This window comes from Ranitomeya imitator, chromosome 1 (genome assembly GCF_032444005.1).
Source record: "Ranitomeya imitator isolate aRanImi1 chromosome 1, aRanImi1.pri, whole genome shotgun sequence".
NCBI lineage: Eukaryota > Metazoa > Chordata > Amphibia > Anura > Dendrobatidae > Ranitomeya > Ranitomeya imitator.
In genome coordinates, this window is record NC_091282.1 from 495731976 (window position 1) to 495751478 (window position 19503).

A 19503-nucleotide genomic window follows, 5' to 3' on the forward strand; every position below is an offset into this window, starting at 1 on the left:
ATAACCTCATAAAGGGACAGTGGTCAGAATTGTAAAAATTGGCCCGGTCCATAACGTGCAAACCACCCTTGGGGGGTAAAGGGGTTAATTATGTTAATGCTCCTACCCAGGTGTCTTAATTTAATATTAATGAGGGTATCTGGCTGAATAGGTTGAACAAGGAAATTACATCACTTTTTTTTCTTCATATCTTCAGCTCTATGGATTTACAAACTTGCAGAATTTCCACTGCATTTTCTGCCAAGATGCAGAAATTTCCGCAAGCAACTCTGTGCAGTCTTACTGTTTTCTGAGCATTAGCCTTTAATTGTATGCAAGTCATATACCTAGATCTGTCACAAACCAGAAGATAACGCCTTGATTTTTTTTTTTAATTCTATACCTAGGTACCTGACTTCAGTATCAATGACTTTGCTTCAGAAACTGATGACAACCTTGACATTGAAGAGGAAATGCAAGATTTCTCCCATACTAATAGCCATGCAGCCAACTGAGAATTTAATATACGCTTGCTTTGTAAAGTCATTAGCCTGGCAACACTGAAAGCCGTCATGTTAAAGTAACTCTGTATCTGTTCCTAGATGTGTCTTCACAACTCAAATCCTTTTATGGGTGCTGAAGTTTTTCAAAGTTTGTACACTTTTGGACCTCTAAATGTGTGTATTTTGGGATAAAATGTTTGTTTTTGTGTTGGTGACTGCTTAACCTTTATGCCTCTTGTAAGCTGTGTTAAAGCTTTCTGTAAGCTTCCCTCAGCTGATTGACTCACTGAAGTTGATTGGGAAAATGGCCTGTAAAAGCCAGTTTTTTTTTTCCTTTAAATAAATGGCCCATAATGCATAATTTGCTTTAAAATATATTGTGTGCAGTTGTCACTACCTCAGCTAAGATGTTGCCTTTAAAAGCTGTATGCCCTCAATGAGTTCTTGGTGCTGCATAGTTAGTGCATGGGATTTGGAGAGATCTCATGCCTGCTGTTCTTAGCTGTGTAAAATGACATGCACTATTTGAAATCTACAACATCCCAATTTCTCTTGGATTTTTTTTTTTAAATTCTATTTTCCCCCTTTAAAATTGCATTACATGCATGTAAAAACCTGCAATTTGTTCTCCAAATACATCCTGGTATCAAAAGAAAGTAGCTTTATTAAAAAGTTGTAACAAGGCATTACAATCACAAGTACCATATTTTCTGGCGTATAAGACTTTTTAACTCCTGAAAATCTTCTTAAGTTGGGGGTCGTCTTATACGCCAGGTGTCATAAAGGCACATTAGTCACCGGCCCTATAAGACGACACATGGTATAGAAGACCCCCGACTCTTAAGATTTTATATTTTAACTGGAAAAGTTGGGGGGTCGTCTTATACGCCAGAAAATACGGTAATCGAATATAAATATCGTAGGTGCAGAAAATTTAGTGTAAGTAACTCTCAAAGCAGTGTCAGTGTGGCCTTAAGTTAAATTCCTACAATCAGTATTTATAAGCCCAAACCAGGAGATTAACAGAAAAGGTAAAGTAGAACCACATTTACAACTTCTGCATTTTTGGATTAAATACTGATGTGAATGTTGCCAGTCATTATTTCATAATGGTGAGTAACCACAATGCTAAAAAACTGAGACTGTTTTGTTCTTGTGTGCTTTCCCTTCATCGGTTATCCCTGCATAATAAAGAAACTTGACACCAAAATGTCAAATGTCATCATTTTGATACAAAACTAATGTGGGGTTTAGGAAACATCTTGTCATATGTGCTCTAAGGCCTCTTTCACACTTCAGTTGTTTGGCGTCACGACATAGTGACGGATTGACGGATCCGTCACAATTGTTGAGAAAACGGTTCTAACGGATCCGTTTTTTTGACGGATCTGTTGGGGGTTGTCTGGGAAAAGTATCTACTTTTTGGAGCATGCGCAATTGAAAAAACGGATTGGGGCGACGGATCCGCCGAAAAACCAGTTGCGGTGGATCCGTCGCCCATAGGCGGCCATTCTATGGAATGGCGGATGCGACGGATCTGTCGCGATCTGCCATTTCGGAGTTGACAAACGTCTCAATGTCCGTCTAGTTTCAGAAAACATCCACCAAATTTCGACGGATCCGTCGCATGGCGGATGGAACGGACGACCATCCGTCACAATCCGTCGCTAATGCAAGTCTATGGGAAAATAACGGATCCGTCAAAAATTGATGGATCCGTTATTTGAGGAAAATGGCGGTTTTAGACTGACGCCAAACAACTGAAGTGTGAAAGAGGCCTTAGGCTATGTGCACATGTTGCAGATTTGCTTTTGAAATTTTCTGTGCAGATTCTGAATTTCTTGTCAAAATGCAGGTCAGAATCTGCACTTTTTTTGGTATGTGCACAGGTTGCAGATTTCTTCCCTTTTTTTTTTTTCTTTTTACCCCTGCAGATTTCTATTATGGAATGGGTGCAGAAACACAGCAGATCTGCAAAAAGAATTGACAGTCCTTTTTTGAATCTGCTGCGTTTTCCTTGCAGAATTTGAAAAATCAAGAGGAAAGCACTACCATGAAGCCCGCACACTACACCACACAATTATAAGAGAAAATACAAACTTTATTTGGTACATAAACAAAAATTAAAACATAATTAAAATACATAGGCACCCTTTCCACAAAACCCCCAACATATATACTCTAGAGTAAACAGGATGCTAATGGAAGTCAATGCATAATATCAACAATCATTGCAATGCACAAAGATGGCCGTTCGACCAAGATGTAAGAAAAACATGCATGTGTAAACCATAAGTTCATGCCACGATCCAAGTGTGTTTGAAAGACGATACAAGAAAAGAGTGATTAGCAACACATGTCCGGATAAAATGTCAGAGTCCCAGTATAAGGCCAATTCCGAAGAGCCATATGGTAAATCCAAGGTCCACTCCACTGGTAGTCCAAAAAGTCTAATAGAGGAACATCCGTCTTGGATAACATATTGAGCCTAGATGTAAAGGACAAAGAAAAAGAATGAGTCCAAAGCAGTCCAAAAGATCAATCTAAATGGGGATATTGAAAGGGCAGCCCTAGCCCAGGAAGCCAGTGAATAATAACTCTTCATTGAGGCCCATGGGAGTAATGGTATTAATATTGAAAATCCAACGGGATTCAGAACGTAAAAGTAATTAATTTGGGCACCCCCCTCTATTGGTTAGATAAACTTTCTCCAAACACATCACCCATGTATTTTGAAAGTAGATAAAACGAGGAAAAAGCCAGCTCACCGATCCCACGGGGAAGCAAGGGACTCCGTCCTTGATGAGACGTGATGAAACACACTTGGAAAGAAAAAGAGGTTCCAGCTTCTCCAGATAAAATCGAAAGGCTTTATTGCTATAACATCATTTAAAAAATGAACAGCTCCCGAGACATCACCATAACAGTATGTACAACAGGCTACGCGTTTCGACCGACAAGCGGTCTTTATCAAAGCTAATCTACTAAATAGTGAATTGGTATAAAAAGACCTGAGGACCAATAGCATGACAAAAGCAAATCACATGGTCGGAAAGGTCCTCACAATCAACAAAACTAATAACAATTCACACAAAAAACATAAAAGACAAATGTATACAAACAATTAAATAAATGAAAAACATGTCACACATGAATTAATAATCAATAATGGTACATCAATTCATTTCTCTTATTGAGACCGTTAGGAAATCTCGTGCCCAGATTGAAGATCCAAAATGCCTCACGTGTTAATAATGTTCTATGCAGATCCCAACCACGTAGCGGTTTCTTGATTTCTTTCTAAACCTGTAACCCTCAAAAAACTAATATCCCTAGAATGGTAATCTATAAAATGTTTAGCTACAGACGAAATATTACGGTTAATATTACCAATATGAAGAATATCATGCAAATGTTCGGAAATCCGGTTCTTCAATTTCCTAATTGTGCAACAGACATATGATTTGTTACACTCAATGCAATCTAATTTATAAATAACATATCGCGTGTTACAATTAATAAAATCCTGAATGGTAAACGTATTAACATTATTGCAATCTTTGAAAATTTTAGTTGTAACCATTCTTTTACATGTTGAACAATTGGTAACGTTACATTTGTAACTACCTTTGCATTGTAGCCAAGTATCTGATCCTTTATGAGAAACAAATGTATTGGGCGATAAAATATTACCCAATGTGGGTGCCCTCCTAGCAACAATGTTACACCCACCTTGTAAAACCTGGCTGAGAATAGGGTCCTCCTGCAAAATAGGTAGAGCTTTAAAAATAATGTGTTTAATTGCATTAAATTGGGGGCTATATTGCAAGCAAACGAATGGTTTGTTTCCGACATTACTTTTAACAGAATTCTTGTCTGGCAGCACATTAGGTGAAATAAGCTCCTTTTGTTGTTTGTTGGAAACTATTTTAGACGCTCGATCCAACATCCAATTAGGATATCCCCGTTTATTTAATCTCTTACATGATCTGGATAAATCACTAATATATGCATTATTGTTCTTGCAATTCCGTCTGAGTCTAGTGAACTCACCTACTGGAATTGCCTTAATAGTATGCTTAGGGTGGCTGCTATTGGCATGGAGAATTGTATTACCGGCAATGGGTTTAATAAAAGTCCGTGTTGAAATTAATTCATTAGCACTACCCGTCAATTCTAAATCCAAAAATGAGATTGTTGATTTTTGATGAATGTGGGTAAATTTGATGTTATAATCATTATTATTAATATATATCAAAAAGTCTGGTATGGCAGATACATCGCCCCTCCAAATAATTAATGTATCGTCGATGTATCTGCCATACCATAAAATGAAAGAATAAAACGGATTATTAGTTGTAAATAAAAATTGATGTTCCCAAAATGCCATAACCAAATTTGCCAAAGATGGAGAAAATTTAGCCCCCATCGCCACTCCAGTGCATTGAAGGTAATATTCACGATCAAATGAAAAGAAATTATGTGTTAAAAGAAAAGCCACCTGTAAAATAAAATTAATTAGATCCTGTGAGTAAGTACTGTAATTAACAAGATGAAATTGTAACGCTGACATAGCGACGTTATGTGGTATGCATGTATATAAGGACACAACGTCGCAACTCGGCCAAGAATATTCAGATAGCCAAATTTTTTGTGATAAGATGCCCAAAACGTCCTTAGTATCTTTGATGAATCCAGGTGTTCGTGACACCAAAGGTTGGAGCAAGGAATCGAGCCGCTGACCCATATGTTCGTTAATAGAACCTATGCTGGAGACTATTGGACGCATAGGAGGGAAGGCTGCTTCTTTATGGATTTTGGGTAATCCATATAGTATTGGCGTTACAGGATGTGGAACCTCCAAAAATTCCGATTGTTTCCTTGAAAGGACTCCTAAAGATACCCCATCTTTAATGATATTATCCATTTTACTTTTAAAAGTTACTGTAGGATCACAGGTTAATTTTCTATAAATGTTTGTGTCATTTAACAATTTCATAATTTCTTGTCTGTAATCACAGGAATTCATAATCACAATTACACCTCCTTTATCACTCATTTTTATTGTGATGTCCGTCATCCCCTTGATATTATCAATAATTTGTCTCTGTTTCACCCCAGAAAGATTAGCCAGGGCAGGGGCACAGCACGCACCCATGATCACTCCCGAGACCTGCAGAAAGAATGTTCTATCAAACACAAAATAATTGTGTTCCAAAATGAAATCCAGTAGGTCCACTATGAAGCTATCATGCATTCTGTCAGAGTCCAAAATTGAATCCAAAAAATGTAGCACCGCCGCAATCCCATCACCATGATTGATGTTCGAGTATAAAGACTCGACATCGCATGTCACTAATATGGCCCCTGGGGGCACATTCATAAATAAAAAAATAAATCTTTATTTTTATATAGCGCTAACATATTCCGCAGCGCTTCACAGGTTGCACACATTATCATCACTGTCCCCATTGGGGCTCACAATCTAAATTCCCTATCAGTATGTCTTTGGAATGTGGGAGGAAACCGGAGTACCCGGAGGAAACCCACGCAAACACGGAGAGAACATACAAACTCTTTGCAGATGTTGTCCTGGGTGGGATTAGAACCCATGACTCCAGCGCTGCAAGGCTGCAGTGCTAACCACTGCGCCACCGTGCTGCCCCGTGTTTGTTTTTCATATCACGACATGTACGAATAAAATGTGAAGTCTTGTATAAAGGATGGTAAATTTTTGACCATGGATTGCAAGAAAAAAATCAACGTACACAGATGCCTTCTCGCACAAACTCCCGATACTGGCCACGATAGGGCGACCGGGAGGTTTAGCAAGATTCTTGTGTACTTTGGGCAGCATGTAAAAAGTGGCCGTGACAGGGCTTACGACTTCATCGTGGTATAACTCTAAAGGGCTCCTTTGCTTGTGGTAATTGTAGCATCTGCCCATATATGGGCACCAACAGGGATTTTTTTATTAATCCTAGGGATGGGACAAGACACAGATTGAGAAATTGCATCAATTGCAAATCAAACTGTCATCTATGCCCTAAGATGTCCATGTCGATTGGTGTATGTGGGGTAGATGTCCCAAGAACTTCGGCGAATACAAAAACATTTTTCGACACTCAACCTGGCCTCCGTGGACCAATCAAAGGGTAAATTACTCACCTCAGTGGCATCTCACTATCTTGCTCACCACTCATGCAAAATCAATGGTACATGGGTGATGTGTTTGGAGAAAGTTTATCTAACCAATAGAGGGGGGTGCCCAAAGAAATTACTTTTACGTTCTGAATCCCGTTGGATTTTCAATTTTAATACCATTACTCCCATGGGCCTCAATGAAGAGTTATTATTCACTGGCTTCCTGGGCTAGGGCTGCCCTTTCAATATCCCTATTTAGATTGATCTTTTGGACTGCTTTGGACTCATTCTTTTTCTTTGTCCTTTACATCTAGGCTCAATATGTTATCCAAGACGGGTGTTCCTCTATTGTTCTCTATTGGACTTTTTGGACTACCAGAGGAGTGGACCTTGGATTTACCATATGGCTCTTCGGAATTGGCCTTATACTGGGACTCTGACATTTTATCCGGACATGTGTTGCTAATCACTCTTTTCTTGTATCGTCTTTCAAACACACTTGGATCGTGGCATGAACTTTTATGGTTTACACATGCATGTTTTTCTTATATCTTGGTCCAACGGCCATCTTAGTATGGTTTTTAGACCACCCCATTCTTTGGATATAAAGTGCAATATTTGCGTCATTTTTCTGCTTTAGGTATCCCGAATTTATTGGAGATTCGTATGATATTAGGAATACCTGGCTTACTTGTGACTAGTCTTTTGATCATGATACGGCCATTTAATATATTTATTCCTTTGAATTTATGTTGGGCTCCCCTTCTCTTGCCCTGACATTATTTTTGGTCGTCTTTGATATATAGACTCTTTACCACCAATGCACCTTAGACCTTTTATACCTGACTTTTCTATGCAGTAATTAGGGGGCTGGGGTTGATATATATATTTTTGGTGGGCTTGTGTTTATGTATTGTATGTGAATAAAATCTATACTGCACTTTATCTGTCTTTATTTCTGTATATATTTCTACATGACCAGAGCAGTAATTTCCACATATATTTGTGGATTTTTTTGGGGTCGTTTAAACATACATGTATACATATATACTGTTACAATCCTTTTGTCTTGTCATGTCTGCTTCTATTCTTATTTTTCATATATTGGTTAAATGCGTTATTATGTGTACTTGGCTTGTCCGGTCTCTGTAGGTGGCACATTGGTGGTCCTCAGTGTTATGTTTTTCTATTTTGTTCATAGTTTGTTTGTTTTTTTTTTATTGTTGTTTTTCATGTTTGTATGTTTTACCGTCTCCCGGGAGCTGCGCTCGCGCTGCTATTTCTAATTACCTTCCTCAACTAGGAGGGCTGTGCATTTGCACATTGTTTCGCTTGCGTTTCTACTCCACGGGTCATGCTGCCCATGCGCAATGTTGTGCAATGGACCGCAGACCGCTTTTGTCATTATCATTTTGCGCAGGCGTCGGGCCCCCTGAACTCATGGGGAGGGCTGGGCATTTGCGCTTTATTTCGCGCACGCGCTCTCCTGCTGCGGGTCACTTTGCCCATGCGCAGTCTTGTCATTTGAACAGTAGACTGCTTTTCAGGCCTGTCTGTCTGCGCAGGCGCCGCGTCTCTTGAACCCAGTGTGCCCATGTGCATTTCGGCGCGCCAGATTGCACTCCATTTCCAGATCTGCTTGCCTTCTCCCTGGTTTCTTGGCCATCACACCGGCATCATATGCACTAATCACCTAATCAGGTATATATTGTCCATTTGGTAGCTTAGACACATGCTTCCCCTGACGAAGCCGTACGAGTTACGGCGATACGCGTTGGGTCGTTGTAGCGGCACCCTTCCTGGTACTTCATCTATCTTTCATTCCCCCCCCTGGGTGGTTCCATTGCATTTCAGCTTGTCAGTCCTGGCACTTCAGCATTGCTTCATCCTACTTATTCATGATGGATGGCTCAGTTCATTATCTCTACCATATATACCCTGACTTATTCCTGTTTATTTTACACAGGTTGTGGCTTTTTGACCACTTATACATCTTTTAGGGTATGGTTGGGATGTTATTATATGTATGCTGAGCTGTGAGGTGATTTTTTTTTTTTTTGGTGATATTTTCGGCTGCAGGTCTGTACCGATTGTGCTATCACTCAGTGGTTTACAGGGAATTTCACCCCTTTGATGTTTGTATTTTATACATATTTCTCTTGGTCTTCGGTGCATTTGGAGGTTGCTTCATACATATATGTATTTGTACATTGCAATGATTGTTGATATTATGCATGGACTTCCATTAGCATCCTGTTTACTCTAGAGTATATATGATGGGGGTTTTGTGGAAAGGGTGCCTATGTATTTTAATTATGTTTTAATTTTTGTTTGTGTACCAAATAGTTTGTATTTTCTCTTCTAATTGTGTGGTGTAGTGTGCGGGCTTCACAGTAGTGCTTTCCTCTTTATTTTTCCCATTGTTTACTACCGGCCCTTTTTGCACCTCCCTGCTACTATATCTATTATGGTTGTGCGCCTGATTTCTATATTATATTTCCTTGCAGAATTTTCCGCACCACTAGCACAGCATTTTTTATTTTTTTTGCCAATGATTTACATTGTACTGTAAATCGCTTGCAGATCTGCAGTGTTTCTGCACGGGAAAAGCTGTAGATCTGCAGGAAATCCGAAATGTGTGCACATAACCTTAAGGATATTCCCATGATCTTATCAATATGCAGTAGTATAATGGCAATCTCTTCCAAGTAATGTAGTTCTATTCGAAACCTATCACTTGCCCCATGTGCATGCCATTACAGTAGCTTGGGTATCCATGGTTATGTCAACTCAATGTTGTAACCATAATAAACTGAGCTACAATACTGGCTTGCACATTATGGAAGCCTCATCTGTTATCAGGACTATATACTAAATTTATAATTGGAGGGATTTGCAATTATACCCACTACATATTTGGGTAGGATCTTCGAGATGGGACTAGTCTTTAAGGGATCTTGGGCAGATTAAATCAGCCTGGCTGCTTAATTGCAGTCTGGTATAGTCTTTAATGTAGTGATTCAGAGAAACCTCTTGCAGATCTGGCACTGCTCCCGACTCTTTCCCAGTGCCTCACTAGGTAATTGACAACTTTGTCTGGATTTAAACACTGACACGTTTCTTCCAGTGCAGCTCAAAAAGATTGAAGATATAATAATAATAATAATCTTTATTTATATAGCGCCAACATATTCCGCAGCGCTTTACAGTTTAACAGTTTCAAACACAAAAGTCATAAGTAACAACGTTAACAATACAATAATTAAAGCAAAATAAGACGACCCTGCTCGTGAGAGCTTACAATCTACAATAGAGCTTACAAGATATATAATTTTCCAGAATGTCCCTCCTGACAGCACCACAGGAGGTAGTCATTCATATCCTTGATGGGGACAGGATAAAGGGAACCCATCACAGGATTGTGCATAGTAGCCTACAGTGTCTGGTCGGTACCATTATACTGAATAAAATGATACCTTGGTTGACATCCATTTTGTGGCTGTTTCTTCTTTATTTTCAGTTTTGTCAGATTCTTTGCCCTAAGTGAGGTTCATGTATGGTGCTCTCCCTCAGTGACTACCCCCTAGTATGCATAATAAATATCACATACTGAATAAAAAAAGCTTCTGCAGGCAGGTGCAAGCCGTGGCCACCATGCTGCAGCATAATCGCATGGTTAATGTGCACTTTTATCCCTTTTGCAGATTAATTTGAGCAAGGAAATAAAAATTTTTTGAAAATAGCTACTTGCCATTTTCAAGTTTTTTTTCCAGGACGTCCCCCTGCCAGCACATTAAGGGACGTCCTCCTCCTCCTTGCAGGGACAGGAAATACAACACGAGAGGTTAAAAGGTCCCACTCCACCCCCTTTCCCTCAGTGTTTTTCCTGTCCCTGCATGGAGGGACACACCAGTCGAGCGGATGGGCTCCTGGGTTGAACCGCTTCCTCCTCGGTTTGGGCGCCAGGAGAAGAGGCGCCGCAAGAGGAGGATCCGGCAGCAGCAGCGTGCGTTCCACAGTGTGGAACGCGGAAGTAAGATCATTATACCAGAACAGTACTTCCGGTGTCAGGCGCAGGTAAGGTGACGTCAGATCCGGGGGAGGGGGCATCTCGGCGTGCGTTCCACCTTGTGAAACGCGGAAGCAGGTGTTAAGAGCGCAAAAAACCTCAGTGCACTCGCAGATTGTTATCCAGCGCTTCTTCTGGTGGTAAGAGAGCGCCGGAGTGAATCCCTGGAGAATATTTGGCGGCAGGACATAGAAGTTCGTGGGGTCCGTGCTAGCAGGCTGCTGCAAAGATGCCGGAGACTAAGGGTGAGTGCAGCAGATGCTGCTATATCCCTTATTTGTGTGGGAGATCACATATTTATAATGGCATTTCTCCACAGAAGATATGGAGAACAGAAATGAGGAGACGGGGGTAAGTGCGCAGAGTACATATACAGTTAGGTCCATATATATTTGGACAGAGACAACATTTTTCTAATTTTGGTTATAGACATTACCACAATGAATTATAAACAAAACAACTCAGATGCAGTTGAAGTTCAGACTTTCAGCTTTCATTTGAGGGTATCCACATTAAAATTGGATGAAGGGTTTAGGAGTTTCTGCTCCTTAACATGTGCCACCCTGTTTTTAAAGGGAGCAAAAGTAATTGGACAATTGACTCTAAGGCTATTTCATGGACAGGTGTAGGCAATCTCGTCGTTATGTCATTCTCAATTAAAGATAAAAGGCCTGGAGTTGATTTGAGGTGTGGTGCTTGCATTTGGAAGGTTTTGCTGCGAAGTAAACATGCGGTCAAAGGAGCTTTCCATGTAGGTGAAACAAGCCATCCTTAAGCTGCGAAAACAGAAAAAACCCATCCGAGAAATTGCTACAATATTAGGAGTGGCAAAATCTACAGTTTGGTACATCCTGAGAAAGAAAGAAAGCACTGGTGAACTCATCAATGCAAAAAGACCTGGGCGCCCACGGAAGACAACAGTGGTGGATGATCGCAGAATAATCTCCATGGTGAAGAGAAACCCCTTCACAACAGCCAACCAAGTGACCAACACTCTCCAGGAGGTCGGCGTATCAATATCCAAATCTACCATAAAGAGAAGACTGCATGAAAGTAAATACAGAGGGTTCACTGCACGGTGCAAGCCACTCATAAGCATCAAGAATAAAAAGGCTAGAATGGACTTTGCTAAAAAACATCTAAAAAAGCCAGCACAGTTCTGGAAGAACATTCTTTGGACACATGAAACCAAGATCAACCTCTACCACAATGATGGAAAGAGAAAAGTATGGCAAGGGCGTGGTATATCTCATGATCCAAAGCATACCACATCATCTGTAAAACCCGGCGGAGGCAGTGTGATGGCTTGGGCATGCATGGCTGCCAGTGGCAATGGGTCACTAGTGTTTATTGATGATGTGACACAGGACAGAAGCAGCCGAATAAATTCTGAGGTATTCAGAGCCATACTGTGTGCCCAGACCCAGCCAAATGCAGCCAAACTGATTGGTCGTCGTTTCATACTACAGATGGACAATGACCCAAAACATAAAGCCAAAGCAACCCAGGAGTTTACTAAAGCAAAAAAGTGGAATATTCTTGAATGGCCAAGTCAGTCACCTGATCTCAACCAAAGTGAGCAGCATTTCACTTGTTAAAGACTACACTTCAGACAGAAAGGCCCACAAACAAACAGCAACTGAACACCACCGCAGTGAAGGTCTGGCAGAGCATCAAAAAGGAGGAAACACAGCGTCTGGTGATGTCCTTGAGTTCAAGACTTCAGGCAGTCATTGCCGACAAATGGTTTTCAACCAAGTACTAAAAATGAACATTTTATTTAAAATTATTAAATCTGTCCAATTACTTTTGATCCTTTTAAAAACAGGGTGGCACATGTTAAGGAGCTGAAACTACTAAACCCTTCATCCAATTTTAATGTGGATATCCTCAAATGAAAGCTGAAAGTCTGAACTTCAACTGCATCTGAATTGTTTTGTTTAAAATTCATTGTGGTAATGTCTATAACCAAAATAAGAATAATGTTGTCTCTGTCCAAATATATATGGACCTAACTGTATATACGCCTGCACACACACTGAGCCGTTCTTATTCTTATATTTAGGATAAAGAGGCCAGTCAGACTCCCCTCCCTCAGACAAAAAAGTCTGGCAAGGTGTTAACAAAATCTAAGAGGTGCTCTATATGTAATGTGAAGCGTTCAGAAACATACAAGAAAGCTCTCTGCAGCTCTTGTATTAAGAAGATTGTCAGAGATGAACAACAATCAATGTTATCTGAGATGAGGAGTATAATCCGGGAGGAGGTCCAGAATTCCTTAGCCTCAATGTCTCAATGGGACGTGTACAGTCCGGGCCAGGCTCGTAATAGACCAAGAAGGGATCCAGAACAAGATCAGGATGGTTCATCAGAAGCGGAATCAGAATACAGAGGTTCTGATCAAGAAGGAGAATTGCTAATGGAAGAACAGGAAGGGAAAAGGCGGAAGAGCTGGTCCAGGCGGTCAGACGTACTATGCAAATGAAAGAAGATCCACGTCCGAGATCTAGACAAGACCAGATGTTTGGAGGGCTCACACATCAGGAACGGACAGTGTTCCCGGTGAGTGAGCATATTCGTCAGATGATATCACAAGAATGGAAAGATGCGGAACGAAGATTGGTAATGTCCAGAGAGTTTAAAAACCGTCTCCCGTTCGATCCAGAAGAGATCAAGACATGGGAAGAAATTCCTAAAGTGGATGTCCCTATAGCCAAGGTGGCAAGGAAAACATCCATACCTTTTGAGGATTCATCTAGTCTCAAGGATGCAATGGATCGCAAGGCGGATATCCTTTTACGTCGAGCCTGGGAGACTTCAGCAGCTTTAATAAAGACTAACATCGCAGCCACATCCGTAGCAAGATCCATGTTCCTGTGGATGGAACAATTGGAAGAACATTTAATTAATAAAACTCCACGGGCGGATATAATTGCTTCTCTGCCTATCATTAAGTCAGCCACGGCCTTTATGGCGGACACATCGGCTGAATCTGTTAGATTTGCGGCTAGGAATAGCTCCTTGTCCAATGCAACCCGAAGGGCTATTTGGCTTAGACCTTGGTCGGGGGATAATGAATCCAAAAATAAATTGTGCCATTCCATTCACAGGTTCCAGAATATTTGGTCAGGCTTTAGATGACATTCTAGAGTCAGCAGCTGACAGTAATAAAGGGTTCCCCGAGGATAAACCCAGGAAATTTCAGCCCTTTTGGAGGAGGCCTCTTCCCCCCCCCCCCCCCCCGCAGGCAACCGGAGTATAGAGAGCAATGGAGATCAGGTAGAGGATCCTTTAGGGGTTCCTACGCTCAGAACAGAAGGGGAAGAAATTCCTTGTTCAGTTCAGGCTATAGACCAAGGAAACAATGACGCCATAGGTATAGGCGGGAGACTAAGCCTCTTTCTAAAACACTGGAGTCGGATCTCAGACAACTGTTATGTCCTCAAGATAATCTCAGAGGGTTACAGAATAAAGTTAATTTGCCGCGTACCGCAAAGGTGTATCGCACCAACAGTAGTAGCTACAAATTCCCCTATGTTCACAGACCTACAAAATCTGTTCGACTCCGGGGTCATAGTTTGGGTTCCTGCTCCAGAAATAGGCACAGGTCACTATTCCTCACTATTTTCAATTCCAAAACCGTCAGGGAAATCCCGTACCATAATAAATTTGAAACCTCTGAACGTATTCGTCAAATACAAACGATTCAGAATGGAGTAAATCAGGTCAACTATTCACCTTATAAACAAGGATTCGGTAATGTGCACTCTCGATCTGAAGAGTGCGTATTATCAGGTTCCGATACATCCCTCATCTCAGGAGCAACTGAGATTCTCGGTGAGATTCCCGGACCAAACCTGCCACTTCCAATTTCAATGCCTCCCATTCCGGCTAGCATCTGCCCCAAGAATTTTCACGAAATTGGTAGCAGAGGTGGAGGCTTTCCTAAGAAACCAAGGAATAACAATAATTCCATACTTGGACGATTTTCTGGTTGTGGCACGAACAAAGGACATTGTGCTGCAACACAGAGATCGGGTCATAGCAGTATTGGAACAACTAGGATGGGTGGTCAATCGGGAAAAGTCACATCTAAGGCCAGAATCCCGAAAAATATTTCTAGGAGTACTCTTGGATTCTACAACCAGACAATCCCTCTTACCAAGGGACAAACAAACCTCAATAAAGAAGATGATTTTAGAGTTCCAAAGAAGTCCAGTTACGATAAGAGCGGCCATGAAGGTCTTGGGGAAGATGACGGCTTGCATCCCGTGTGTCAGATGGGCTCAGGCTCACTCAAGACCATTACAAGAACAAGTACTCACGGTATGGGATCGGCGTCGTTCGTCATTAGACAAGAAGCTACAGCTATCAATGAAGGTAAGAAGATCACTACGATGGTGGACCCAGGACTACAATCTAAAAAAGGGCATCCCTTGAATATCAACCCCTTGTGTGGTAATCACCACGGACGCAAGTCAGTGGGGATGGGGAGCGCACTTGGGAGGAAGATTCTTTCAGGACAAATGGCCCGAAGAGATCAGTCAGATGTCATCAAATTACAGAGAATTATACGCAGTTTGGGAAGCTCTCAGAAGAAACCGTTCACGCCTAAAGGACAAACATGTAAAAGTCCTATCCGACAATGTGACAGCAGTATCCTTTTTGAGACATCAAGGAGGTTCCAGACACAAAGCGCTTCAGGATCTAGCGCAAAGAATATTTGCCTGGGCAGAAGACGTGGTCCTGTCTATAACAGCAGTACATCTAGAAGGATCACAAAACTATCTAAGCAGAAGAAAAGTTTGTCCAACCGAATGGGAACTAAATCAAGAAATGTTCCAAATACTTTGCCACCATTGGGGAACTCCCAGGATAGTCTTATTTGCCACAAGGAAAAATTCAAAGGTGCCCAGATTTTATTCCCTCAATCCTTTAGACATGCCGGAAGCAGTCGATGCCTTAAGTCAAACATGGAACGAACCTCTGTCTTATGCGTTTCCACCAATAGCACTTAGTGCTCAGGAAGATTCAAGACCAGGCAACAGTACTGATGATTGTACCATTTTGGCCAAAGAGAAGTTGGTTCCCATTGTTGGCAGCCATGACGACGGAAGACCCTATCAAACTCCCGTTATGGAAAGATATCATCCATCATGGGCCCGTTCTACACCAATACCCGGAGAGATTACATCTATCAGCATGGATCCTGAGAGGGACATCTTGAAATCCAGAGGTCTTTCAGATGAAGTAATTACAACCATCCAGGCTAGTAGGAAACCTGTGACCTCAGCCATCTACCACAAGATCTGGAAAAAATTTTGTATGGAAAGTGGCAGGTCGGCCGTGATTCCGGGAGCCTTAGATGTTCCTAGAGTTTTAAATTTTTTACAGGCGGGCTTTAACTTGGGGCTCAGGCCAAGTACAATTAAAGTCCAAATCTCGGCCCTCAGTACTTTCTTGGATTATTCATTGGCCTCCCACCCCTGGATAATTAGATTTGTAAAAGCCATCCAGAGATTACGACCTACTTTAAGACAGTTAGCTCCTACATGGGACTTATATCTGGTCCTCAGGGCTCTATGTAAAGATCCTTATACTCTTGAGGAGGACATGCCCATTTCAATACGTACCTGGAAGACGGCCTTCCTAGTAGCGATTACAACAGCTAAATGCGTAGGGGAAATTCAGGCCCTATCAATTAAGGATCCATATCTTCAGGTCCGAGAGGACCATATAATTCTAAAATTAGATCCAGCTTTTATCCCTAAAATAGCCTCAGCTAAAAATCGAGATCAGGAAATAATTTTACCTTCCTTTTGTGAGAACCCTTCTAATGAAAAAGAACAGGCTTTACACTCCCTTGATGTTAGGCAGGCAGTATTAAACTATCTAGAGGCCACTAGCTCCTGGAGGAAAGATTCTAATCTTTTTATTCTATTTGGGGGTAAGAATAAAGGTAAAAAAGCTTCCAAGGCCTCAATAGCTAGATGGATCACGACTATAATTTCAAAAGCCTACTCATCAGAAGGGATAGGTTGCCCAACAGGGATTAAAGCACACTCTACTAGGGCTGTTTCAGCATCATGGGCTGAGCGAGCAGGAGCGTCCCTAGATCAGATTTGCAAGGCCGCAACTTGGGCCAGGGTAAACACGTTCTGGAAGCACTATAAACTAGACGTAGTAGCAGCTCAGCAGACGTCTTATGGGAGAAAAGTTCTCCAAGCAGTTGTCCCACCCTAAACGAGGTTTTTCTTTGGTATTCTCCAATGTGCTGTCAGGGGGACGTCCTGGAAAATGGGTATTATACCTACCGATAATTCGGTTTCCAGGAGTCCATCCTGACAGCACTGTTATTTCCCCCCCTATGTATGCCAGTTCATATGCTGTAATATGTTTGGTTAATAAAGTTTTCAAAAGTATATCTATCCATGGTGTGGTACTTGTCAAAACACTGAGGGAAAGGGGGTGGAGTGGGACCTTTTAACCTCTCGTGTTATATTTCCTGTCCCTGCAAGGAGGAGGAGGACGTCCTCCAATGTGCTGTCAGGATGGACTCCTGGAAACCGAATTATCGGTAGGTATAATACCCATTTTTTTTTATTTCCTTGCTCAAACTTTGCAAAAGGGATAAATACACATAACCATGCGATTATGCTACAGCACTGGGGCCACAGCTGGCACCTGTCTGCAGAAGCACTTTTTTTATTCTGTATGTGATTGCATAATGAATACCAACTAGGGCCTGGGTCCTTGAGTTATCTGTGACCTGTCAGCAGTCTAGATTTTGATAATGCAATCAGAGCATCACATACCCCAACCCCTCCTTATGAGATTCTCGTGCTGTAACATAAAACTAAAGATTAGGAAACAACTTGGTTGATGAAACCAGTCTTGTTATCATTGTATTCAGTATAATGGTGCCAACCTGACAGTGTGTAGGTTACTAGGCATAACCTTGCTGGCAGGTTCCCTATAAATAGCCCTTCCCTGCCACCCTCCAGTTTTTTTTTGTCTTTTTTTTTCTTTTATCAGGGACAGATGCGGTAGAGGGAGCACGTTTAATAATAATATTATTATTATTATTAATTTTTTATTTATATAGCGCAAACATATTCCACAGCCCTTTACAATTAAGCGGGGACATGTACAGACAATAAATTCCGTACAAGTTAAGACAAGTTAAACAGTGACATTACGAGTGAGGTCCCTGCTCGCAAGCTTACAATCTACAAGGAAATGGGGGGACACAATAGGTGAAAAGTGCTTGTTATTTCAGGTCTGGCAATTATAATAGGGATTTTCATATAAAGCTGCATGATCCGGTCATCAGCCCGTGTGTTTAAGTGCAATAGTCAAGTATCAAACGCAGTTATCGTGTGCATGGAGGGTGTGGAGACAGATGAATAGTAGGGTGCAGATTCACATGCAGATAATATTTGGAAGGAGGGAACAGGACAAAGTTAGTTTACTGAGTAGTTGATGTGGTAGGGTTGTTTGAAGAGATGGGTTTTTAAAGCACGCTTGAATAGGTCGGGGCTAGGTATCAGTCTGATCGTCTGGGGAAGTGCATTCCAAAGAGCTGGCGCAGCATGAGAGAAGTCTTGGAGACGGAGATGCGAGATTCGGATTACGGGGGATGTTAGTCTTAGGCCATTTGTAGAACGGAGGGCACATGTAGGGCGATAGACGGAGATGAGAGGAGATATAAGGCGGTGCAGAACTGTGGAAAGCTTTGGGTGAGAGCAGGGCCGGCGTCAGCACCTGGTGTACCCGGGCAAGTGCCGGGGCCCTGGCGAGACAGGGGGGCCCATTCAAGGCCGGTGTTAAGGGCAGACAACTGCCAGTGCCTAGGACCATCGGTCCCCCAGGGGCCCTCAGCTAGTGGCACATCACAGAGCTGACTCGGCAGGGGAGGGGGAGTGGCCGGGGGCTGTCTAATTATAGTCACCTACTCCTGGCGGCTGGTGCGGTCCCTGCAGGTCCCCGGCTCCCCAGTTTCTTCCTGTACTGAGCGGTCACATGGTAACGCTCATTACAGTAATGAATATGCGGCTCCACCTCCCATAAGGGTGGAGCCGCATATTCATTACTGTAATGAGCGGTAACGGTGACCGCTCAGTACAGGAAGAAGCTGCCAGCACTGGGAAGCGGGGACTGCACAGCACCAGGAGCAGGTGAGTATAACGGGGAGGGGAGCGCAGCGCTGCACGATATTCACCTGCTCCTCGTTCCAGCCACCGCTCCGTCTTCAGCAGTGACGCTGAGGTCAGAGGGCGCAGTGACGTAGTTAGTGTGCGCCCTCTGTCTGAGCGTCGGTGCAGAAGATGCTGAAGATGGAGCGGCGGCTGAAACGAGGACAGGTGAATATTGAAGGTGCCGGGGGCCTGAGCGACAGGTGAGTATGTGTTTGTTTTTTTTTGTTTTTTTTCAATCGCAGCAACAGCAAATGGGGCAAGTGTCTGTATGGAGCATCTTATGGGGCAATAAAGTTTGTGCAGCACTGTATGGGGAAAGTGTATGGGGCCATAACGTTTGTGCAGCACTATATGGGGCAAGTGCCTCTATATACTACATGGCTGTTCTATATGCTACGTGGGCCGTGTTATATGCTACATGGGCCGTGTTATATGCTACGTGGCTGTGCTATATACTACGTGGGCTGTGTTATATACTACATGGCTGTGTTTATATGCGATCATGAATCGTGGTAAGTGTTAAAGGGGGGGCCCACTGAGACTCTTTCGCCCGGGACCCTCAAAAACCTGGAGCCGGCCCTGAGTGTTGTAATACAGCAGAGCTGTGCCA

The 19503-nt window shown here is 42.2% G+C and overlaps 1 protein-coding gene across 1 annotated transcript in view; it reads left to right on the top strand.

Annotated features, from left to right (window-relative positions):
- Positions 1 to 1692, top strand: part of LOC138676672 (perilipin-2-like) — a 76587-nt gene extending 74895 nt beyond the window's left edge. The window contains exon 8 of the mRNA XM_069766193.1: positions 387 to 1692. Within this exon, the coding sequence (XP_069622294.1) occupies positions 387 to 494 (108 nt within the window). The 3' untranslated portion in view covers positions 495 to 1692. The remainder of the gene's footprint in view (positions 1 to 386) is intronic.
- The last annotated feature ends 17811 nt before the right edge of the window (positions 1693 to 19503 follow it).